General features: G+C 40.5%; 1 protein-coding gene across 1 annotated transcript in view; it reads right to left on the reverse strand.

Moving 5' to 3' along the window:
• Positions 1-1540: 1540 nt before the first annotated feature.
• Positions 1541-26718, reverse strand: part of ATP9A (ATPase phospholipid transporting 9A (putative)) — a 61016-nt gene continuing 35838 nt past the window's right edge. Inside the window, exons 15-28 of the mRNA XM_035343738.1 lie at positions 24848-25009; positions 19679-19771; positions 18727-18810; positions 17696-17866; positions 15681-15779; positions 15334-15423; positions 15069-15213; positions 14158-14222; positions 13235-13390; positions 11814-11878; positions 10862-10970; positions 9487-9544; positions 7382-7585; positions 1541-6209 (exon numbers count right to left, since the gene is read on the reverse strand). Coding sequence (XP_035199629.1) covers positions 6073-6209; positions 7382-7585; positions 9487-9544; positions 10862-10970; positions 11814-11878; positions 13235-13390; positions 14158-14222; positions 15069-15213; positions 15334-15423; positions 15681-15779; positions 17696-17866; positions 18727-18810; positions 19679-19771; positions 24848-25009 — 1638 coding nt within the window. The 3' untranslated portion in view covers positions 1541-6072. The remainder of the gene's footprint in view (positions 6210-7381; positions 7586-9486; positions 9545-10861; positions 10971-11813; positions 11879-13234; positions 13391-14157; positions 14223-15068; positions 15214-15333; positions 15424-15680; positions 15780-17695; positions 17867-18726; positions 18811-19678; positions 19772-24847; positions 25010-26718) is intronic.

Here is a 26718-nt window from a genome sequence, read left to right on the forward strand (position 1 = left end):
AAGGCCACTGGCATTCTTTGGTAAAGCTTAAGCTGAAAACTTATCCCAGGATGCGTGATCTTCCAAAAATCTGCCAACCCCTGCAGTGTTCAAACTTCTTGTATGACCACAGCCACATGAAGAATGAAATTAAACCCCATGGAAATCTTTGACATTTCTACTATTATGCAATGTTTGGGTGAAAAAAAAAAATTTCAGAAATTCTCCTTCCCTTTCCAGAGTGAGTTTAGAAAAACTATTTCTAGCTTTTTTTAATTACACATTTCACCATTAAAAAGAAACCATCCATAAATTAAAAGAACCACTAACTAGGGCTTATGTAACCCATTTAGAGTGGGAAATTGGTAACACTTGGGAGTGAAGTCTGTTACTGCAATTTCTGGAGTCCACAGTGTTCATTTGATGTGTGCAAACATCACAAAAAAAATGCATATTTAACATTTGCATTAACTATTTTACACAAAAGAATGTCAATCATGAGAGAGGTTAATATGCTGGCATCTGTCTCCTATAGAACCTAAAAGAAAAGCTTTTTAATATATATTTAGGAGTCTGAGGGAATAGTTTTTAATCACTGCTTGAGTTAAATAATCTCCCAAATTATGGATTTACTTTATCTAATTCTATTTTTCTTTCTTTTTATCTGAGAGTGTTTATAGCTCTATTACATTTTGGTAGAAAAACACTGAATTGTGTCCTTAATGTTATTGCAGTTTCCTCTGCAGAGAATATTCAGCATTAAATTCCTTCCTCTCCCTCCATTTCTGACACAAACACGGCAGCCAGCTCTATCTGTGTGACTGCTGTGTGCAGAGCGAGTTCCTTAATCAAACGTTTGAGTGATGAGAACATGCCAAAAATAGCTGCTCCTACTGCTGTTGCATCACTGCTTTTCCAAGAGCAGCACATACATGTTTTGAATGAAAGGCCCACGCCTCCTAATTCACGCCAGCGGGAATCAGCAGTACCAACCATCTTCTCCCTCACTGGGGTTATACCAGCTTAAAAAACCCTCGAGGCTAACTTGACCAGTATCTTCCCAAACAAGCCGGGTCTCCTGAAACTGGCTTTTCAAACAAGCAGGCACCTGGGGCTGCCTGGGCCAGGAGCGCGGTAGCATCCAAATTTCCACCTTGTGGCAACACAGGTGGCACCTGCGGCTGCTCCTATGCTCCCCGGAGCTGATGAATACCTTTACATTGCGATACAAAGCTTAGACGGCTTGCAGAAAGCAATCCTGCTCAAAGCTGCAGTCTTGCAAGAAGTCACCGATAAAGCAAAGCATGGCAAAAGCTGCCATCTCCGACACACTTTAAGCTTCCTGTGAAGACAGCTAGCAAAATGTTTATAGCAAAAACTAATGAAGCAGGTCCATACTGATCAGCAGGAAGCACTGATCATTTCTCACATATGCATTTCCAATGTAGCCACATAAAAGGGCCATGATGCAACTTAATCTCTATACTTAGAACTCTGTCAAAACACATCTTGGACTGATCAAGGCAGGACTAAGTCAGGTGCATCATACCTGGCATATACAGATGAAATAGAGAAGTTGCATAAAATTTATTTTTCCACCTTGTTTTACAACATTCCCTTTTAAGTTCTTACACATCTGCAACATATAACTCCACAGAACAATAAATAATTGGCATTCATATTTCTCTTGAATCAAGAGTATTTACACGTTGTTTAAGTAGATGACAAGTACAAAACATCAGCATCACAGTAAATATCCTTTTGACAACAGAAGCCATTTCCCCAATTAAAAATTAAATTAACATTAATTTTTAACAAATTTTAACAATTAAAAATGTTCTCAAAGGCATATAAGTACACAAGTTGTAGTAGGCAGTAGTAATGGACCATATTGGCAAAGCTGTAGAACCCAGGATTTCGTGCAAATCAGAGTTTATTAGCTTTGAAATAACTAATAATAAATAAAAATAAAGAGAGCCCATCCAGCTCACACTGCCGATTCTAGCGGGCACTCAGCTGGCTCTAGCTATGCAACTGCGGAGATGAGTCAATCCCCATCTGAACAGCTGTGCACAAAGAATGTGTGATGGTGAGCTGAAAGCAATATAGTTCACATACCTGGTTAGAGCACTGTCTGTGCAAATTAAGGATTTATGATGCATCTGATGATGCAGCAGCTCTCTTTAAAAGATAAAGCCAGAACACAAGCTTTAGGGGTTCACACATCTAACTCACCAAGGCTCCCTGACAAACAGCCCACCCACAGCAAAATCTCTGTCAAGAGTTGCAGAGAGCAAGATAATTTTTCACAGTATTTAATTGTGATAGTTCAGCAGACCGCAGAAAAATGCCTTTGGTGCTACTCAGTTTGGTCCAACACCACAGCTATCGCTCTCAGCATGTAGTTCTCAACTCTGAGGGGACACCAGGGATGCCACTCATCACTCCCCAGCCAAGTTCTGATAAGACCCTGCACAGATTTAAGCTGCTGAACAGAGAATGTTGCATTTCAATTGCAGTATGAGCTGAACAAGTGTTTGCAAAGAGAAATGGGGCAAACACTACAGAGGAAACATATCCAAGAGTTAAAGAAAAAAAAAGAGGTTGTTATGCACCTGGAATTACTGCAGTGATGCAAGAAGAGAACAGTGCATATCACAAAATCTGCACGTAACTAACCACCAAAGCAGCACATCACAGAGCACAGGCTTCCCTACAGCAGCCAGGAGAAACAAGAACACACCAAAACACACACTGCTATCCTACAGCATCACTTGTAGCGCAGTCCCAAAGCTCACAAGTTATACGAACTGCTGCAGTACATAAACCAGAACAACACAACAACAAAAAAAGGAACAAAAAGAACACTGAATCTAAAAGCAAGATACTACATACAAGAAAACAATGCTTCACTCTCAATAAGCACAAATGATGAGCGTACTAGATGAAAAAGATTAAATTTCCAGCAGATAATACATTTATTCAGATGTACAGTAAGTATGAACATATGTATTAAACTTTGCTTTTAAAAACATTTTTAAATAACTTAAGAGAAATAGATTTCAGACAAAGTGCTAAACTTGAAAAATACAACAATCATTCCTCTCTCCTGCTGTTTGTTAGATGGCAGTTTTAATTTTCTGATTGCTTTAAAAAATGCAGTGTATAGTCAGAGAGAAATTACTTCCTGGATTTACAACCTTGTGCAAAAAAACTAGCTGCAAAGGAACATAATCCCCACCCCAGGACACAGCCACAGATTAGTCTCAATGCCACTAAATACGCATTCGTTATTAAAGTTATGATTCAATAAATATTACTGAAATCACAATTCACTCCCTTTCTTGGTGTAAGCTAATAGTTTGCAAATATGGTCCACTCAGTGTAAACTGTATTGACTTCAGGAAACAGTGAATTCTACCATACATACGTCTCAAATATTTACATAGAGTAGCATGGCACTGTTATGCTTGCAGGACACTGAACTACTAATACACAGTAGATGGGGACAAGGATTTTACAAAGATGTGTACCATGATGTGTTTTCCAAAGGGCAAGAGGTACCTGACTTCTCAGTCACAAGAAGCTGCCAAAAAAAAAAAATATTGATTCTTGTCTTTAAATCTATTTAGCTCAAATGTTGACTGGGGACTCCAGAACAGCTGCATGTCTGACACTATCCAGGAACTGCAGCAAGTCACAATGAAGACAACATGAAGTACCTTTTAGCAATAATTCACAAACGGCTGCTAGCCCAACTGTTCCAATATAGGGCTGTTCAGGCACCGCTTTTCTTCAAGACAAATCAATGGGAAGTATAGGACTTTGAAGCCCTTACCCAATGCATGTCAAAGGAGTAGGAATATATATTATTAATATTTTAAGGAAAAATTTAGAAGAGAGTGAAAGGCAAATTTACAAATTATTATTAAAAAGTGACTGCTAAGAATTAGATACATTTCCTTGGTTAGTAGATTGTTTCTAAGGGTGGTTGTCATGTATTAGGACTACAGACAAGTGCCTAATCAGAAGACTGGCACAAAAGAAAAAAACATTGTCTTAGAATAAAGGGTGTTGGCTGTTCTTATTCCTGAAGGATTTTGAAACATAACTTCCTAAATTACAAGGGTTTCCCCCACATGAACTAATGACAAGGCCATATGGACTTGCACCTTCCTCTCACCCCAAGCTACATGCATTATGAATTTCTCTATATAGCTTTTGGAACTTGCTTCCCCTCTTTCATATTTCCTCTCAGTAACTGAGAACAAGGAAGGCAGGTCAGGTTGTCTAAAGCATTCCTCAGAGAAATTACCAAAAATCAAATGCATAAGCTACGGCAATCTTAGATCTGAAAATCCAAGACGTACCACTATGCATCAGCGCAGACTCCAGCTCTCCCTTTAACACAACGCTCTGATTTTCCACTGATTTTCACACCAGAGCTTTTCATGCAGCACTGTGCTGCTTGCAACTGTGTCTGTAGCAATGGCAACAGAAGTTGGCAGTCCATTAAAGGGGTTCAACATGGCACAGAGGCAACCAGGCAGCTTCTGCTCCTCACACCAGCGCTGTTACCCAGACCTGGAGGGGCTGCCTCAAGAGAAAAGGGGGAGATCAGGCTCTGGGCTCTGCCGTTCCCTGTCCCTCCATGCAGCCGACCAGCAACGGCGCCAGGCTGTGCCAGCCACGACAGTGGTTTTTATGATGTGGGAACAAGACAGCAAGCAATTAATTTATCACAGACTAAACAGCCATTAGATGAGGATGGCTGCCACTATAAAAGCTCAGCCATGTTCGATGCACAGATCCAATGGTGAATGGTTCCTGCAACCCTGTCACTCTCCTGAACAGTCTGTGCACATGTTGTCCTCCTCAATGTGTTATAATGGGGATCAATGCTGATTAGGAAAGCAAAACTAATTGAGTTTTTGAAAATTAAAAAAAAGTATTTTGCTCTGCACATGAGCCTAATACCTTTGTACAGACCCTGATCCTACCTCCCATTCAAGTTTTGGTTTTAGAGCAATGCAAGTGCAAGGTTCTCAGAAAGTGCCTCTACAAGGAGGGTGTCAAGAATGTCATCCACCTAGGAGCGCCTCAGCTTATTTGCAGCTCATCTTCACTGTTTCACCCTAACAGGAAACAGATTTTGTGTAGCTGTGAGGAGCAGCAGCTCCATGACCTTTCCTTTCAGTCTCCAAGGATTCAAGACATGTCTGCCACATTGTCTGCAGAACAGTACAAGTCTCTTCTCACGTTGTCAACACATTTCAAGTCTGATCAAGTGAAAATTTCTTTTCCAAAGAGGATTTACTTTAGTTTAGATAATTTTCTCCTGTACAAATAAATACAGAGTAAAGTTATTATGTCACCAGCTCCTTTTAACAGGAAGCACAAGAACTAAACAGAACTGAATTTCTTCATTTTAGATTACATTTCTCTGTATTTATCGATGACTGGATACCACCAAAATCACTAGGGTGACCACATTTCAACTGAAAGAAAATCTCAGACATGCTCAGATTCTCCAGTGTATGTAGATTCGACATCCTGGAGTCCCATTATGGGAACAGCATGCCATAAATCAGGAATCAGCTGTCAGCAGTATAGTGCATCACCTACATTAAGGGATTTCCAAGATGTAAAAACAATGTACCTACTTGAATCAAAAAAATAAATAATAAAACTATGTTACACAATGCAAGGAACACCACAGATATTTTTAAAATATAACTTAAAAATTGTCAAACATATATTCCAAGGTCAGTTAGCAGCTTTTGGTACTTTTAACCACGCATGAGGAACCAATCATCATTGCAGTTGCATGCATTTGACCTCAGTTAAGTTGAACAAAAGTGACAAAAAGTGGATGAACTAACAAGTGCCTCCACCCTCAAAAAATCCCTCCCTTGTATCGTTAGGTTTCCGTTTGTAGTAGTTGTGAAGTCTTTTTCAATAAAGCAGCATGTAATAGAGATTACTACATGATCCTTATGCAAATATCAGACGTATTCATTATAGTAACAACTACATGATTTTTGTCTCTCAGCCATGTGCAATATTCGTCTCTGGTGTGCGAGAAAAGCAGCCCTAAGATGTGAGCTTTGAATAGCTTGGGGGAGAAAACCTTCGCCTCAGGTACTTCAGAACGTAGAGGGGAAGGCAGCTCACCAGAGTGATGACAGTCACTTTCCACAAGAATGACAAAGTTGCAATGAAGTAAACATCTGTAAAAAGAGAAGAGCACAGAGTCAAGAAAGAAGGGGAGCACATTCTGGGAAGAAGTACAGAAAAGCAATACAATTTAACAATGCAGCTTAAACAGCCTCACCTTCTCCCCACACACAGAATTTCAAAGCTCATGCAGTCCCTGGTTCCTCACTTTTCTGCCCTTCTCTTTCACAGAAGACTCAGCTTTCTGCATAACACATCCCCTGTAGGATTCCAGCAGGGCACATAACCCATCACAGACAAGCACACATATATTCCCCATCTGAAACTGCGCTATCCATCTGCTGGCAATACTGAGCTTCTTTTAAATGGACTACTTCTACTCTGGGACCTGCCCTCTGCTACGTGGCTGGTAGTCCAGCAAATACGTCTCTTAACTCAGTCATGGTATCTCAGAAGCATTACAAAAATAGCTGAAGTGTTGTTCAAAATAGAGCTGGTATATCCATATTCATGACACACAGATCTAGCCCATTGGCAAGTTATCCTCATTGTCTTCAGAGGATGCAAAGAGTTTATGGAAGAAGTAGTGACATCTTGTGGCTTCCTGAACAAACCCTGGATCAAAACGTATGGACCTGATACTTGCAAATAGACAACTACCAGAGGAAATCTGGAAATTTAGAATTCCTCGCCTTTTTCCCTTCATCCAGGGAAACTAAAACGATTAGCTGTCTTCCAGGTAATTTTTTTTTTTTAAAAAAAAGAGCAAGTGAACTAAACAACAACAAAAAACACAAGAGAAAAGCTCCCATTGAAGCAGATAAAATTGGATAACTTTACTTCATCCAGTTAGAAGATGGCATCTTTCAAACCAACAACAGAGGATAACATTTTTAGTTTCAAGTTCAGTTCCCACACAGAAATAAAAGACCACTATTGCACATGACAGGTGATATGCAGTGGAGCTCTGAAAGCAAAGATGAGATCACTGAGCAGCACAAAGCTTACTGACTACCTTACCTTTATCTCCTCTAGTGTTTTGCTATTAGAAGGAACCATAAAATATTCTTCAAAAATCAAAGAGAGCTTGTTCTGGTCAGAACCACTGTCATTATAATCATGTTAAGTTCCTCAACAGCCTTTAAACTGAGTTCATGTCCTTACAGTCCTGTTACTATCCAGGTCATGAAGCAACTGGTTGGTGAAAAAAGGCATTTAACCTTACCAATAAACTCATGTAAGAAGACCAGGGAAGCTATGTAGCAGGAGAGACTAAGCAGCTCAGCCACTATCATGAGCCAGTGCCACGTCTGGATTGTCAATGCTACCATCAGCAATTCGGTGAGAATCAAAGACGTGAAGGAAATGGCGACAATGTGGACAAATTCAGATTCAAAAAGGAGGAGTGCTCCATACATAATGATGCTACCTGCAAAAGAGTAGAGCAATTTGGCTATTTTTTTAAACTCCAGTTGAAGCTCTAACACCCACTGCTAGGTCTTGGAACGGCTGAAACATAGTCATGAAACCTGTTAAATGTAATGACAATGACTCAGTTACTATTTAGGAGACAACTGATAAGACAAGGAAAAGTTACTGCAGAGGTGTCCAGACTTTTATGATAGTCTATCATATTCACAGACACATGGAAATAGGAAATTAACGCACACTATTTTGGCAGCTGGTGACTTCTAGCATCATGAAACACTATCCTTCCAGAAAAGCAGCTGGTCACTACGCAGAAACTTAAAGATATCAAATACTTCTAAACCCCACTGCATTGTCTCAGTGCCCAGATGGAAGTACAGTGTTGTGAAGCTCAGTTGATACAAGTTAGCTTCTCTTTTGCACTTTGGCCAAGTTCTCTCCCCTTGACACTTTCGCCTAAAGAAGAGCACATTAAAGCACACCATTAATGATGTATTGTTGTGTGCTTCTATTCTAGCTATAAGCCAGGGAATGCTCAAAACACCCTGCACAGCCACCTGCATAAATAACTCATGTTAGCAGCATGAGTAATCTGCACCAACATCCATCACATTAGGCTAGTTTCGGAAGGGAAAACCTGCAAGTGACTAGAGCTTGAGCCACAGAGTTCAAATCCAGCTGTGAACTTTCCAAAATTTAGGGCTGCTCAAGTTTTTGGTTAGGCTCATCTCTGCTAGCAACTAGTCCAATTGTTTGGCCTGATGTTTTTTAGTTATTTAACACATCAGAAGTGAAGTCACTTTAACCAAATATTGTAACGAGATAGTGGTCTTAGCTCAAGGATAAATCTTTCCCTCAATGCATCACCCTCTGGCTGTAGCTTTCCACCACTTGTGAGTTTTCTATAAATGCCTTGGCTTTGCCATCATATTTATACAGCAACAGAAGACCATTCGCCCTGTCAAAGGGTTCTACTGTATTAGATTTCAGAAGATAATGCTAAGAGAGCTTTTGTATTCTTGGCTTCACTCCCTACAGAGGATGGTAACATCATTTAAATCAGTAAGAACTAGCTGCTTATTTTGGCACATTTATGCTGACTGTTGTTGATAAAGGAGTTTTGGAAAACAAGACATTTTGTCACAGGATCATGTTACCATTTTTAGCTTTATAGCTCAGCATTATGTACACGTTTTCCATGATTCCCTGATTAACAGTTAAAGTATTGGAGTTTGAGGTTACTTAACTTTTTTTAAAAAAAAGACAAATTGAAAGAAAAGGACTTCTTAGAGTCATATACCCCAATCACCACATCCACTTTTTTAAAATGGATGCATTGTAATTAAGGCATTTGTACAACTCTCTTAGTAGTAGAGCGTATGTGATATGATCAAGACCTTGAGCTCTACTCTAATCCTTAATTACAAATGGCTATGAAGTAACCAGAACTATTGCCACTAATAATAAACAGGGTTTAGTTAAAATACACTAATCCACAGATTCTGTTTTGCATACTGACTAACCAGCATAACCCATACATTTGGAAAACTTTTTCAAAACAAAGGAAGAGTCTCCAGCTCTACTATACAGATGGAACAATTACAGCACCAAAAGGCACAAAATCACAAAGAGTTGTCCCAATGGAAAAAGGCACAATGCTTTGAACTTCAACATCACACCACTATGACATTGTTGACCAGTTGCTGCCAATATTTAGCTTTAAATTGTTTCTTGGTTTGGGAATGCTACCAAAATTTTATGAGACAAAAAGCAAGAAATATTGATTCAATAACCTAAGGATCCATTGCTAAATTCAATTCTTTAGCTTCTCACAGTATAAACAATTAGATATTCAGTACTCATCAAAACTTGTAAAGGCACAAGCAGAAGCTGATTTCTTACCTTGATAGATGCTTATTAAGACCCATATCAAAAATGTTTTGTATGACAATGGTCGTCCCTAAAAGGGGGAATGAAAAAAAAAGACAAAGCTCTGTTAGGGTTTTCTTTTATGAACATTCACTTACAGGTCAACCCACCAATTAATAAAAAGGAATTTGAAGGTGATTTGGAACGAAACCAAACCAAACCAAACAACCCTGAGGTACTGTCTCTTTATTCTCATTTTTCATGATGTGCAGAGGACGCCTGGGACTGTGGACGCTCACTGCTTGCACAGTACCTCTTCCTTCTCTTCCTTACTGCACACACAATTAATTCAATGCAAAGATGTCTCATGAGTTTAGTCACTGTACTGTGAAATATAAGATGTGTGTATACACAAATATATGTATATATTAATATTATATTTCTATACACACACAAATCACATCGTATTGAAGGCAGATAGGTTTAAAAAAAAAAAAAAAAAAAAAAAAGCTTATTCAGCCAACACAGCTATACCAGTACAAAAAAACCTATGTTTAGACCAGGCCTAAGGATGGTTGGAGAATTAGTGGTTTATGACATCAGAGACAACATACAAGTGAAACCAGATGGAGACTTATTCAGACTGTTGGAAAAACAGGCTTTGCTTCTGAGAGTATCTGTTTAACAGAAATCCTTGAGGGAAAGGATCTGTTGAAGACTCAGTCCATCCTTTCCTTCAATTAAGAAAGATGTTCCCAGTCCACATACCCAGTTATTCAAAAAATTTTCCAGAAAAGAAAAAAAGGGAACCAAAGACAAGATTTACCTTCCCGATATTTCTATGGTAAGTATCAAATAAAGTTTCCTTTGTCTAAGGAGAAGGAACTCTGTCTTTCATGCTCAGGCAACAACAAAAGGCACAGCAACCAAACTTTTAGATGATCCCATTAGTTTCTTGAATGGAAATTTGCCTTATGGATCATCTATGTGATAACCTCCTTCCCTCATGAAATTAATAGGCGTAATAAAATTACCCCTATGACCCCCACCCCCTTTTCTGGCTTCAGGAGAGTGCAAATTCCCTGACAATTTCTCTTCTCCCTTTATTTTGGAACAAATCAGTAATATTAAACACTTTGAATTTCCTGCAGAATGCAACTATTATTTCCCAGCCATTTTTAATAAGTTGCATTTTGTGCAGCATTCAATAGCAAATTGCACGGAAATCTGGTTATATCCGTTAATTAAAATTTGCCTTTAAAACAATTTTGCTTGAAAATATATGATATGTCCAACGATGAGTTCTGTATCTACTAAAAATACATTTGATTTAAAATATTTAGAGAGTTTCTAATCAAAACAGGGATTTTGCCTGAAACCAAAACAGACAAACAAGAGTCTCCCACACCTTAAGAAGATCTTTGTAGAGTTCTGGGTACAACATCGCAACTTCAGATTTAACATCCTTGTCCAGGACTAGGGAAAACACTGGAAACATTGTGTAAATTGTGGAGTACCTGCGAAGAAGGTTAAAGACCAAAAAATTATCTAAGATCTAGATGACCAAACAAAAATGGTAACCTTCAAGAAAATACAGTACAGTAAACTCAAAGTACTAAATAATGTCTGTATTATAAAAACTTGCGAATGGAACACACTAGAGTTTTGCATGTAGGAAAAACCTGCAGGATTTGCTTTCTGAATAGCTTTTGATTAGAAACATTCATAGCTAGATGACCGTTTCAAGTACTGCAACTGGTGTTATAGGTTTTATTAATGGAGCCAAGGACAGACCTGTCCCCACCCTAAATTCCACTCCACAGTTTGGGCTGAGTCCTGTTTGCACCAGAAGGGAGTGGAGATGGACTTGATGTTTGTTTTTTAATACATAATGGATAGCTTATAGAGTCATGGGACTGCAAGTGCAATACCAGTATATTTTACTGGCACCTCTCAGTTTACTGTATCAGCTGATTCTTCCCATTGAAGACTTTGTGTTGTCCCTTTAAAATGACACTGTCAGGACTTGGGCACTGGCTCTCATTGCTGCACAGCCACCGGAGCACCATGACTGTCTTTCTACTTTTACCAGGATCGAAGGAGCTCCTCCTGGAATATGGATTGCTGTAACCTTCTGATATTCTGAATTTGATACATTCTCCTTCTGGAAAGGCTTCTAGACGTGATTGCACTGCCTCGGTGGCTTTGTTCAGCACAGAGGGACACAGATCACACCTGCCTTCTGAAGCAGTGTTGTGAAATATGCAGAGCAGAGATGTGCATGCCTTGCATGTTAATTAGCCCAAATCTATCATTATGCATATGTTTTCCACACTATTAATAAAAAAGTGAGCTCTTACCCAATGATGAGAAAGCCTTGGTAGAGAGGAACTGAAGCAAAGTAAAATACGGATGAGAAAACAGCCTAGAAAAGATAATAGAAACTTTTCAGGCATTAAATAATGCAGTTAATGTAACAGCTTAAAAATATATCCTGTTTAAACTGGAAAGTACTTTCAGTGGGTTCTCCAAATTCCTGAAACTAAGAAGAATGTAATATCAACCGTTTTATTCCTACGCAGAGCTTAGGTGAAAACTATGCTTAAGAGCAAACACTGAAGAACTGGACTTGGATTTTTTTTTTGTAATATAATTCCACAGAAAAGAGCATAAAGAGTTTCCTTCAAAGCCCACTCTTTTGATCAAAGCCATCCAGACGTTGTGAAGGACAGGTGCACACTTATTTATGCCTCATTCCCTGGATTATGCCTTCACAATGTAAAAATTTTTGTCAGTTACAGAAATCATGGGTTTGTTTTCTGATCTTGTTTTTAGCTTGGGATGTCTCTTAGGTTGCCTCTGCTGCAGGGGAAGCTAGACCATCCTCTTGAGTTTGAACCTTTTGTCTCCAGTTATCCCTCTTCAACACATTTATTCTAAAAGGGTGGAAAGGAAAAATGAGCCTTCTGAAAAATATCAAGTGCTTTACTAAAAAGCTTTAGTATTTCTAAGGAATGCAATTATACTCTACAGCGTGGAAATACAAGTCCCAAAGGGCAACCTCCATCCTTCACTGCAACTTTCACTCAAGTCACCACAGCTAAGAACAGAATATGGATTACGAACTCTTAAAATCTCTTTCAGCTTTCCCTGTCAACTGGCAATTGCATTTTTGTTACACTGGGGCTCTGCACACACGAGCAACATAAATTTTGAGACTACTAAATCTGTTTCTAAGGTTCTCTTTGGAACAAAGAGGAACAGACTGCCTCCACATTGCTGTTAGCAAGCTGCTGAGCACTTGGGAAGGTTAATATGTGCTTCAGCAGCCCCCTGGGAACACTCTGCACCACATCGGACCAAGCTTTCGGGAACCTCATCAGGTTCTGAGCCAGGTCCTCAGCCAGATGTTTAACTATAGTCCCACTATTTGAAGTCCTTACCTAAAACACACCTGAAAATAAGTGCACTTACTCAGCAGAATATTGTTCTCCTTCAGATTTTCAGTACTTAATGGCATTACTAAAAACAGCAATGCCATACTGTACCACAGCAGTGTTTCCTAAGGCAGAATATTGTTTGTCCAGTTTTGGAAAACTTGCTGATCTTCATCCAATACCAGGAGCTTGTGTGTTTTCATAACAAAGTAACCATCTGAAGTTGCAACCCAAGAAAATTTTCAGAAGAAATAGCTGTGTGCAAACTGAAAAGCAGAACCTTTGCTTTTTGATTTTTTTTTCCTACCTCTTCAATGGAAAAGCCCACACACCAGCCCACTGACCTGCATTGTACTGATGCACAAGCTCCTGTGGATTACAAACTGACTGAGAGCTGCTGACCGCTTGTAGCTGTTCCGTCCATGCACCATCAGCAAACGACCCAGATGTTTAAACTGAGTGATAGAGAAATCTGCTGCAAGTGATGCTTGTTTGCCTTCCTATGTACAATAGCAAGAAAAATTATAGGGAGATCATTTTATTATTGGAAAAAAAAAATAATATATATATATTATTTATTAGTTATCACAAAAGAATTTCCACAAAAATTTGCAATACATTAGGTGGGGAAGAGTATTACCTCAGCATTTCTGCCTTCCACCATAGCCTTAGCTTAAAGAACAAAAATATGAAAACAATTCCCATTTGAACCCTGGCCTCTGATTCTAAGCAACCGTCTGGACTATGATTCTCAACATGCATGTTAACGTGACACTCATTTTATACCAGGTCAGTTTTGAACACAAATTTTCAGTCTCAACAGTTCACTCAATTTTAATGTTTTGGCATGCTGCAAGCAGAGTCTTTCCACCCCCATTAAATTCAGTCCTTTCACTCAAAACAACTCCACATGGAGGAACTAGAGCTCTAACCTGGAGTTCGCTTTCTAAAATAATAAACACTCTGCAGATAAAATATAACCCATTTTTAATTCTAAGAGCAATCATAACCCCAGCATTTGGAGCACCAACACATGATTAAAAACCCCAAATTAACCATGGTGGTTCAAGTTCAAGGAATCTCCCAAGAATCAAATTAGAAACTTCAACTCTACTAAAACTATTTGTCACTTCATTTTTGGTTGGATGATTATTCTTGTGGAAGCCTCTCATTTTCCTGCACAAATTTCTGAGGATTCACTTAAGAGCTACTTGCTAACTAGTTTCTGAATTGCCATAGGAAGTTTTATTAAGCATTAGAATCTCACCTTTCCTTCAACTCCGACACCACAGTCGGCCTCTTGAATCATGCTAACATCATTCCCTCCATCACCTGCAGGTCACAGCACAGATGAATGACATTGGTAGTTAAGCAACAGATGCAACATGCAACCTAACCAAAGGCATCTGGGTCAGGCTGTAATATTGGAAGAAACACTGAACCCTATTAACAAAAGCAGGAATTTAAACAGAAATTGGGAATTTGAATTCTTAAAGAAGTGGTTTGATTTTGTGTGTGTGTGTGCGTGTGTGTGTGTGTGTTTGGTTTTTGTTTGTTTGTTTTAATAGACCTGTATGAATTCAAGGCCACTGATCAGTTAATCTGACTGGTGGGTGTATCATTTTACATACAATGATTAAATAAAGCTCCCATTAACAATAGCACTGTATCTGGCAAAGTTCAAACTCTGTTCTGCAAAGGTACCACCCCAAATATTTATGAGTTTCCATATGCAAAACTTGATTTTGCCAATCATTCTCCCCCCAGAAAAAAACAAATAGCCTGTTCCTTAGCTCAGCATTTCCAGATGTTACAGGATGACACAGAACTGTTCACATTAAAAAAAAGACTCCATCCTACATGGCCACTCAACCCTAACCAGAGCGGTCGCTGCTTCTGAAACAGGTATAACAGATTTCTTATTGTACAGCTGCATAGCCAAAACACACTTTTCTGACTTCAGCCTCTGGGTCCTTGCAGCATGAAGCTGACATAAGTCAGGCTTTTAAAGAAAAGCAACAGTTCACATGCTTAAAACACTTTTCAGTCTTTTCATACCAGCCACAGATGTCCCCACAGACACAAAATCTTAGACTCTTTGTATAATGTATGAACAAGAGGTTGAGCAGACTAAAAGGGAGGCAAAACTGTTTTTCAAGTTTCTCTCAAGTCCCTTACCTACGGCACAGGTGAGCTTGCCAGTCCTTTCCTGCAGCAAACGCACGATCTGGGCTTTCTGCGTTGGAGCACATCTGCAGCAGACAACGGCAGGGCACTGGCAAGCCAGCTCCATGAACTCATACTCATAGTATTTCAGACACACCTAATTTACAGAGATCACAAGCATCAATCACTACGTTTGTGCTATGTTTCTTTACAACTCAGAAATCAGCCACAGGGTGTTGGGGCTGCTCCTGAGCAGCCCAGGGAGCTCGCAGCCTACCTCCAGTGAGTCGCCAGAAATAACAAGTGCGCAGTCATGTTTCCGGCGGAAGGCATTCAGCTCGAGATGGGCTTCTCCACGGTTAGTCACCTGGAGAAAAACATGGCAGGGAGGAAAAGTTTGGTTTGATGGGGTGAAAACAAACAAACAAGTCTCAAAGGGAGCAAAAGCAATATGGACAGGCAGCACACTGATAAACAAAACCTCAAAGGGATAGAAAGCTGGGTCAGAAAAACATAAATAGTCTGGGTCTGCTGCTGGAACAGAGCTCTGATCTCAGCACCCCTCCTGTCCTGGAATTTGGTGACCTGAACAGGTCTTGAGTGGAGTACATGAGTATTACTCACTAGTCTGAATATATGGATGTCCTGTGTCCGCGTCACCAAATGAGCGTTCTTCGCTGTACACGTGGCTGTCTCTAGCTTATCTCCTGTCAGCATCCACACCTAAAAACCAAGTATTTAATACATTAAATACAAAACTTAACAGCCACGTCTGCAAGACATCTAAAAGTACCACCTACCAGTTCAGGCACAGAAAGGGACTATTAGGATATATATACAAAAATTATTTTTCAAAAAAAGCCCTATTTTAATATGTAAAAGAAAATTCTCATGGATAAAAAAAAAAAGCAAAGCTTTTAAATAGGCTGAATTGCAAAAGAGGTTACAAGCTGAATAACATTTTTCCACCTGCAATATTTCAAGATTCTGCTGATAAAACCCACAAAATGCAAGCTAAAGAATGTGTATGCGTGTGTTAATGTGTCCCACCCCAGCTATTTCTTGTACGCTGAAATAAGCAGGCCTCGCTGCAGAAATATCCCTCATGGCCCTGCCTCAAATGTGGATGATGCAACTGGGGTTAGCTCACTGCTGATGTGTGCGTCTGGAACAGACTGAGTTGGTTTTGTGTTAGTCTTTTTTTTTTTTTTTTAATATATACACACATACACTGCTCTTTTTATTTTCTGCTGGTGGGGGGGCATTTGAAAGTAATGTCAGCAGCAATATTCAGCAGCAATAATATAATCTGGCAGGGAATTCCCTCAATACTGTAAATATATCTTTTTTTCTCTATCCCCCAACTTCCCCCCCCCCTTGGTGTTTCGGTGTTTTTATCCTTTCAAGACAACGCCCAAGAAAATTTAACCAAACTTTTTTAAAAATGCACAGGGACTCATTTATTTAATAATCTGAGGTTGGAAAATGATTTGATCTTAACAAGATGGTCCCTGTAATGAATTACAAGACTGCCTTCAGTTCTGATTTGGTTTTGCATGCCATACCCTAACGAACGTACCGCCATGACAAGTGGGCAGAAGCACAGCCCTGCGTTGCACGCTGCACCACAACACCCACTGCAGCCAAGGTGAGAAGACAAAATTAAACTGCTCCGGAGTTACTGGCCAGATCTATATCAGATAAAGCCACAGCACTGCAGAGTGACTGTTTTATCCTGCTCATCTCACTTCGTAGCTCAAGATCCTGTTGTTTAAAGGGATGGCTCCAAACAGAAAACAATTCTGGAAGACTGTCCTAAGTCTGGAATTCCGACTCTTATTTAAACTCCAACACACAGCCCTGCTTTTGGATTTACAGCACAGCTCAATAGTTTGCTCACTCTCATATTTAAAGCAGAGAAGCCACAAGCAGAAGTTTTATCTGCTTTTACTGCCCAAATCTGAAGGTTTAGTCTTTTTATTTTTTCCCTTTTGCAAGTCCAGAATCTGAATGACAAGTTCTCAGAGAGGAAAACTGAGCAGGAATCCTTCTCTGCCAAGCACAGCTGGGGCCATAAGTGCCTGCGTCTCAGAGGCAGGAGCCCCAAAAATGGAAGGATTTCCAGCCTCTCATTCTCTTGGCTCAGGCACCCTCTAGTGGCCCCTGCGAAGCATTGACCTCCACAGCCGAGCGCTTCACCCCAGCTCCACCGTGTGCCATAGAATAACCATAACGGTTGGAAGAGACCTTCAAGATCATTTGGTCCAACCATCACCCTACTGCCAATGCCACCCACTAAACCCCAAAACAGCCCTGTTGTTTCATGCAACCCCCAAAGTCTCCTCCAGCTCCCCTCCTGCACAGGCACCCGGTTTCTCGGCGGAAGGAGCCAGAACAGGCCAGGGAAAGAAAAGCACAGAAGATGACATGCTCTCGTGTTCAGTTAACTTTTAACACTTCCCACATGTTTTTAACCCAAGTTGGGCTCAAATGCATCAGCCAGCCTCACTGTTCTTGCCCCTGAAGGACACCTGAACATTTATTTGACAGGGCCCCAAACCATCATTTTCTGCCTGTAGGACAGTAGACTCCTGAGAGCCTAGGTGTACATGCCAGGGATAATATTAAATTAGGCAAACCTTAATGCCAGCATTTCTCAGGGTCTCCAGAGTGGGCCTGACGTCTGCCTGCAGCTGATCCTCCACACCAGTGAGACACAGCAGCTCCATCTCCATCTCCAGGCTCTCAATGACCGTGGCCACCTTCAGGGAGCGGTCGTGCACGCTCAGCTTCGCCTGCACGTAGCGTGCCTGAGGACAGAGCAGAGGTAGCCACAGCCACGTGAATGGTCCACTTGCATTTCTGTGCAATACAGGGTTAGCCAGCATGAATCCCCAAAACTATCTGTTGACTGTCATTCAGAGGTGTCACCTGTAATGGCCCATGAGCGTAAGGTGCTGTTACAGAATGGGCCAGAAAATGTTTCAGGAAGTTTTTGTCATTCTGCCCCTGTCCCATGCCAGCCAGGCGGCACAGCACACCGTGTGGCACACACACAAAAGCCTGGGAACGATGCCATCACACCACAGGTTCAACCACTGCTTTTGTGACTAACACATCTCCAAACAAGGGCCACAAAGAATCCTAAACATTCCCACCATCTCACCTCTGCATTTAACCCGTTTTACTTCACGTTTTGCCTGACTGGGGTACAAAAGTTAGCACTGTGTGCAGAGACCCATCTAAGACCCATCTCATTCAGACCCATGCAAGAAGCTTGTGTTTCCATGAAGCCTGGCTGCGTTACATTTGGGATGTTTGTAGTTTCCCTGGATTACAGAATGCAACATTGAAAATTAAAAGCCAATACATTGCCTCAAACAAACACAACTTATCTAATGAATGATGGATATTTGCAAAATTTATAACCACAGAAGATTAGAAGGCAGGATTCAGGAACTGTTTTGGAGAGTCCTGGATGGGATCCAGTTTCCTACATATCACTTTAAAAGGCACTTTGATTAAAAGAACAGCAAGACACTGAAAAATGGCAATTCTAACAGAAGGAGTACGGAGATGAGAGGCGGCATTATCATTAGAGGTCTGTGAGAATCACTTCAGTGATTATTTGTTTAAAAACAAAGCAAAAAAAAACAATCAAAGAACTTACTTCAAAGTCTTGATACTGCTCTTCTGTCAGAGACTTCTTGGCTACAACGAGAACCCTCAGGCCTTCCCTAGCCATGTTACCACACTGGAAAGAAGTATCACATTGTAAACCATAAACTGCATCTCAAGTAAGATGATTTATGCATAGCATTTCAGAGATTGCAATGCAAGATAGCAGGTTAAGAAAATAACCGTCCCATTTGAGCAACCCCAGCAGGTCTATAACATCTGATAAAGTGCATGATAAACTGGAGAGGAAAAAAGATCTGCAATGGTTTGTAATCTATCCCAGTGATCAGAAACAAAACTGTCCCCTCTGCCATATCAACACGGCAAAAACAGCCCCATTGATTTCATTTTCTCCATCTCTATGTAAAAGGACACAAGCCTTTGATTTAAGGACTTGGAATCTTTGGCCACAAAGATTCTCTTTAAAATAAGAAAAAAGAAACTCTTTAAAATAAGACCAATCCATTATTCCTACGAACTCTGGGGTGTGGGGCTGAAGAATACCTGTAAATGAAGCTACTGCTCTGAACTCTGTGTCAACATTACTGCTAACCTGACAAACACATCCAAGTACAAAACTGCCAAATGGAGTTTTGAAATCAGACCTTTCAGTCTAAATTAAATCCAGACACAGGATCAAGCCCATGAGAAATTAGGTGGTCTTGAATGGCAATCCATCTGCAGCAAAATCCATTTTATTTTTAGAAATTATTCTGCACTAAATATGCTGAACTTGCCACCTGAATTCCTTGTTACTGCTGAAGTAACAAAGCTGAAGACTAACCTAGTGGATTGCCATAATGCATGATCTTTTGGCCTGGAGGTGTTTTAGCACTTCTGTCCATTTTGTCACACTGACAGCAGAAGCTTTGTCAGGTTTTGCCCTGGAAGGGCAAAAGCACTCACAGGAGGAACCCTCAGTAGCAAGAGAGACCGCCCCATACCTCTTCTTCCAGCCAGTCGTTGTACTGCACAATCCCAGCCATCACCACGTCAGCGCCCTTCATATAGAAGGTGATCTCTCCTGTTGATTCATCCTGAAGTTGAGAAGCAGAGGAGTTAAAGTTGGGCCAATACTAGCACATTTGGAGTGGTCTCAGCAAGCTAAGTGAGGAGGTTTTTACACAACAGTCACAAAAATGTCTGCACAGGGTCAGGCTGAAGGTCCATCTGGCCCAGCATCTTGTCTCAGGGCCAGAAGGAGATGCCTATTCAATTACAGTTCAGTTACTTGCAGCAGGAATTTAGACAAGTATGATCAGCTTCTAAATCAGCAACATGTGATCCCCGTGCAGCCACCTCTCAATCCCAACAGTGTGCCTTTGGAATAACCTCTAGCCCTCACCCTGAAAACCTGCTTCATACTTACCCGAAACAATAAAACAGATGCACAAAAATTAACAGAGTAAAAGTCACTTTAATTTACCCTGTTACATTATACAACATAAGCATAATTAAACTTTATGCTTGCTGCAGAAAGGTTAGATTGCTGCTTGCCTTATCTGATACAAGTAATTTGTAGGCTGCAAGCAAAGCATATTTACATTACCACAAATTAAAAAATCCCTTCTAACCAGGCAGATACCTAAGGAGGTCACAGCTATTAGTATTACAAGCTAATGGAAACCCTGGCAATTTCCTCAAAGGAGACAAAACAATGAGTAAGGAACAAACTGCTCTGTAAACGAAGAAAGCCACCAGGGATAGGAAGAAAATAAACTTAACACGCAAGAGCAGAAAGTCTAGAAAGGTCTGGAAATAGACAGCCATGAACAAAGGGGAAGAAATACTTTAGGTAAAAAGAGAAACAAAAGAAAATCACAATGAACACTGTTTAGTTTTTACACTATTTAATATAGGTGCCAATCTGTTCTGCCATTACAGAAACTAGTGGTGATAGCTCTCACACATGAGGAGTACAAGTCAATAGATTAAAAGCCTGACGTCCTGTGGCAAAAAAGTTTACTTGCACAGCAAGAAAAAACAGCACCTGATGCAGATACTAAAAATCCAAGGAAGAGAAATAAGTGTCTTGGCTAGGGCAATTAAGAAGTGGCCAAGGATAATGAAGATCCTTTACCGAACATTTTTGCCAAGCTCAAAGATCTTCACAGGTAAGATTCTCATGATTAGGCCTAAGAATGTTTTTCAAAGCCCTGAAAGGTTTAGCCTTCGCATACTGATACCCACACATCCCACCTCCTCCGAAGCAGAATGCGTGCAACTACCAAAACAAACAGTATCTTCTTAAATAAAACATAACACTTTTGGCACTGGCAAAAGGTAAGGGTTTATCTATTAAATTATTTGATTAAAAAGTGTCTAACAACATCTCTGTAGGAAACTGCATAAGGACTCTACTTCCCGTGCTGCAGAACTGGCTTAAGATAGTTTAGAGTTTTTGTCCAATATAAATACTGTATCAGCTATCTCCTTGCATTAGTCATTTCCTCTCACCAAGTTCAGTAGGAGGTTAGTGCGTTCTCATATTATGGTAAGATCACACTATAAATCTACACAAAGATTTGCCAGTTATATTGTTTTGGAGAGGCATCTTTTTCCACCGTGGTCTGATTCTGGCCACAGTTCAAAGGCTTCTCTCAATTCCAGATATGACAATAGCACTATCTTCACTTCACAACAAAGACCATTCCACATGGGTAAGGGGAAAAAAGCAAAGAGAAAGAAGAATGGAAAATGTTGTGGTCAAACAAACAGGCCTCTTTTCAAGAAGATAAGTAAGTAAACAGTACTGTAAAGAGTGGCTGCTTTGTTAGAATGGGACTTCTTAGAACTGAAATAATCAGCTACAGAGATGACAGTTTGATCACATATAACTAGCAGATATTGCAAAAATATCCTGAATGAGGCAACATCTGCTACTTGTTTTCAATATTAACTACTATTTTATTTACTAAAAGTTGTGTGTTGAAGGAGATCTTTTTATGAGAGCCAGAGAGGACTGGACCAGCAGGGGAGACAGGCATCCCTGCCAAAGAGTTTGGTAACAGCATTGCTGAGCTTGATGCATGCATCACTTGCTGAAATGCTATACCCAGATTATGCTGGCAAGACAATCACAATGGCTCCTGCTAGCTGGAAAAATGGCTTTTTCTAAGAATGGGCAACATCTGTATGGCTGAGCAGAAAATATTACCATTTTAATTCTACTCACTGCATTTCTGAGTATGGTTTCATTCTACAGCTACTCTCATCTCCCCTCTTGCACACTGCTTCTGTTGTCTTCTGGACATTTTATGTTACTTTCCCTTCCCTTTCTTCTGATCTTTGGACAAGCAGCACAGTTTTAGAAGATCTGCTGAAGAGGTAACCAACCACCTTTGCAAGTTGTGGATCAAAACTAACTTGACTGCCTACACCTGCATACATGCATGTTCAATAAAACAACATTTTATTTGACAGTTACTGATTTTTAAACTGTTTTTTAATGCAAATGCAAACCCTGCTGGAAGATAATATTTTGGAGTATAGAGGAACGTGCTAAGGTAACACCCAGGCAGCAAGCATCTGCTACTCAAAACCTGGCTCCGCATAGGGTGTACAGGAGGCTGTACAGTGGCTTAGCAGCAGCTCACCAGCTGCAAAATAAAGATACTTAGCTACCAAGCATGATGGAGGAGGCAGTGCTTTTATTAGCAACACAAACCTGTCTTACAGACTTAGGATCTGGGCCTGATATTGCTCCCACTGACCACCAGTGGGAGTTTTGCCATTTTCTTCAGCAGTACTACATTAAATACAGAAATGCACAATAGGAAACTTTTTCTTTCTAAATGGGAGGAATGTAGCTAATGGTTGTTTTAAAAAGCACAAGCTTCAAATCACTGCCTTGCATCTTGTCATTTTATCATACATAAAGGGGGGAAAAAGACCTCCTTTCTACTTAGATACTTTTCTACTTTTTGTTAGATAAGAAAGAATTTCAGAGCATTTGTTGCTCTGCTGAGCACACAATTTAAAAGAAGCATTCTCTTGTTCTGATGGTTAGCCCACTTCTTAATCTTTTGATAAAACAGTATCTCAAAAAAATGTACCATAAGCAATGGTGGGGAGAGGTTGTTTATTCCTCCATCTTTTATTGCTCATCTTTTTCTTTTAGGACTCAAAAAGGTTGCCTGAAGGCTCCACATCACTTTCAAAAAAAAAAAAAAATCCACCTGAAGAAATTATGCATGCTGTAGTTAAAGGTACACATGCTATACTTGCTGCAGCTATCATGCCATGCAGCAGGACACATTTGTGGACTCCATGTTCAAACACAGTCAGGTCTCTAGACTCACAGATTTAACACACTGATTACTTTGTACAACCTCAGCCTATCAACCCATTTCAGCCAGCATTCCTGCCCTCAGGCAAGTTTTAATATTCCAAAGCCTGGAACAACTTGAAATACGTATTTGTGCCACTGCACTAAGGCCTGCGATCTGGCATTTAAAAGCAATTCCTTGAGTAACAGGAGATCCAGGTCCAAAATACTCAGCTGGAATAATGCAAATACAGCCATTTACATGAGCTTTAATGAATTCCAATCTGTATGAAACACAGATTGTCATGCATGGGTTTGCAAAAGCTATTGTGTGCACATATTACAGTTCCATTTTATCACCAATATTCCTATTACTGAGAGATTTGAAGTTCTCCGTGACATTATTCCTTCATTATGTTGTTTCTGACGGGCTGTGCTCTGCCACACATCCAGAGAAGTTCAAATTTGTGAGGCCTCCAAATATCAGCCAATGAAGCAGGCCAAATAAATCTGCTATAGAAGAGGCCCATGTACACTACTTTTCCACCTACTGTTGTAGCTTAAAATATATCAGGCAGAAGATAATCTTACACCCTCTTTCCAGATACCCCCAAATAAATATGCAGCAACCTAGCTTTAGTACAAAGCAAAAGGAGGCAATGGATCAATCTTACCCATTCTCCCCACCCTAAATAACAAGGCTGCAGATCCCATGCAATGATACAGCAAATCATATCTTGCCCTGGATTATGGGTTTCCTATTCATGTTTTAAATTCCTGGTACCAATTAGATGTCTGTACTTTCAGTAAAAAATAACAGCAATGTTTTAATTATCTCCAAAAGAAATATTCAAACTGCTTCACCTTGTTTGCTTTGCAGGAAAATGGAAGTGCCTTGCTTCAGCTGGGTTGATTTATTTTTCTAACATCGATTCCCTAGCACTATCTGGAAAACTAATGATGATAATGGTGATAACTCATTTCTATGGTTTTTAAAACATCCACGCTTTCTTATTCTTTCATTTTCAAGGTAATTAACTTCTGGAAGTGTGATCTTCTATTGCATTTGCAGACAGAATCCCAAAGTGCACAATTTCAGCTGGGCACATATTTAGCCAGTGCAGTGCCTGCCCCTGCTGATAAAATTATCTGCATGCATGGATGTACCCTTTTACCTTAATGCAGCTATTTTCAAACTCTGCTCATGATGCAACATTCTCAGCATGGCTTTGAGATGTTAAACACCTCAGAAGACCTTCCACCATTCCCTGCATCTACAGCAAGTGCCCTCTCCAGCAGTCTTGTACTTCCACGGTGTCTGACAGAGTTTCAGTGCCTGGCAGAGATCAGGGCAGCACCACACTACCACTAGCAGTCTGCTGAAGTTGTTTCGCTGTGGCATCAGTCCACAATTCCCTCCCCAAACTCCTTCCCAGTTGCTGCTGTCTCTATTTCCCCCTGTTGTACCACCACAACTGCTGCGGAGACCGAGCACAAGCTGGACCCATGGCTGAAGTCCATGATAGAAATTAAAAACATGAGCAGGAAGGAGAATCCAGGGGCAGATGGAGCCATGGAGGACACACGAACACAATGCCTGAAGCTTCAGCTCACTCCTCCCTTTTCCTGTCAGTTTGAATGAGGGACTAAAGTTAAATACATTGAAGATGAAGGAAAATGATACATCACCAAACTAACCCAGCAGCGAGATGCTAGTAGCTCAATACACAGAACCAGTTTACGGCCTGAGGAGGAACACCACTCCTGAGAACAAATGTTTTGTACCTTCCACGTTACATTCACAAGAGAGTCACAAAGACAGAAGCGTGTACCTGAAGCCACTTACCCGGACGATTATCCCCATGCGCTTGCTCTCGTAAGTGAAGGGGAAGATCTGGAGGATGCTGAAGTTCAGGATGTGGCCGCCTGGTGTCCTCAGCTGCATGGAGGACTGGTCTCTGCCCACCAGCGTTAGGCCCACGCTCTCGGTCCACTGCACCAGGGCCACCTGAGAGGAAAGGCACAGCAGGTTGTAGTCTGCTCCGAAACTTATGCTTTATCATGAATTAAAACCGTTCCCGCTCGCAGAGGCAAAAAGGGAAGTGCCAGCCCGGGCCTAGCACCCTAACCGTGGTTCTGTGTCTGGCACGGAAGCGGAGCCCAAGCTTTCCAGAAAAACTGATGGGCTGTGGATCAGGCTGCTGAGATCTACACCTAATGTTAATGATACATTTTCTACACAGGTGCTCTGATATGGCTCAATATAATGGACTTTTCCTGACACTGAGCATTTACTAAGTAATTTTGTGGTTTGGGCAGGCCAGCTCCTGAGTCAGCTGCAAAGCCTTCCTAGGCCCTTAGCAGGAGGCGACCACAGGCTCTCTGCCTCTGGCTGCAGTTTCCAGAAGGAAAACATTCAGCAAATGGGGGCACCGGTACCCTCGGCCCAGCTCCAGGGCGCCGAAACCTCTGCAGGGGCCCATTAGTAAAATCTGTTTACAAACACCTGACTTTCTGAATGTGTTGTTTCACAACTTGCTGTTTATAAAATCAAGAATTCAAAATGATGCTTTCACCCTGGATTTACAATATCAAAGCCTGAAATGCTAACAAAGAGATCATTAAAAATTCACATTAAAAAAAAAAAAAAAAAGGAAAATGAGCTCTGTGTTGTACTCTGGTAGTAACAGTTCATCAGCAATTTGCAATCTCTGTACTGAGCAGCAAGGCAGCTGAAGGCTGACTCGCAGGCACTTGTTAGCAGAGCTCCTTTCCCCCACATTAAAATTATTTAATTAAATTTAATTAAAATAATTAAAAAAAAAGAATTCAACACACAGAAGTCCTCATTTAATTGAGCTTATACAACTATCATTTTGACTGTTGCTTTCAGTATTTGAGCACCTGCAACATTGATTTCCTTACAAGCATTCACTAAATTACAACCAAGTCACAACAGAAGACCAAAGACTTCATTTTGCTCCCCCAGCGCTGCCCCCGTCTCCCCACCTCAGCTGACAGAGCCATCTAGGAGTGATGCTGCTGAGATAGAGGCGTTTAGCTCTAGAAGCTGTCCTGGCAGTAACGGATGGGAGCAGCAGCTGACATAAGCCCATATATCACGTGCCTCCAGGAAGGATCAAGGGATACTTTCCCCAAACAAATACAAAATACTAGAAGTATTTTACAGTGACATTCTCAAAAGTGTGAGAACGTAGGGCACATGGTTGCTGCTGACTTGAAGGTTAATTATTCCTTGGGCATTTCAGGTTCTGCTTTTACTGCCTATTACCACAAATACCTTACATAAAAGTGGGATTTATTTTGGGAAATCACATACACTAGATACAGATAAAAATGAAATCTATAAATACTTGCATCAAGTCAAGGTTTTACTAGGAAAGTTGATACAATTGGTCTAATCAGACAATCTTTTATGATCTCGGCTCCCTTTCATCCACAATTACGTTTAAAAAACAACCTAAAATAAACCGTTTTCTTTCTTAAGGTAGTCTTAAATCATCAGATGAAAAAAAAAATGCTGAGTTGGCTTTGTCTTTAAAGGCCTTTAAATCAATATTTGTTTTAATATTAGCAAGTTTTTGCAGGCTCATTCACAAAGGTTACAACAAATCAAAGGATCTTTCAAGATTCTTTTCAAAAGTTTCTTCAAGACATCCTTAGTGCATTAAAGTGTGCAGTTGGATAATCCTCCTA

This window comes from Oxyura jamaicensis, chromosome 20 (assembly GCF_011077185.1).
Source record: "Oxyura jamaicensis isolate SHBP4307 breed ruddy duck chromosome 20, BPBGC_Ojam_1.0, whole genome shotgun sequence".
In the NCBI taxonomy this organism is placed as follows: domain Eukaryota; kingdom Metazoa; phylum Chordata; class Aves; order Anseriformes; family Anatidae; genus Oxyura; species Oxyura jamaicensis.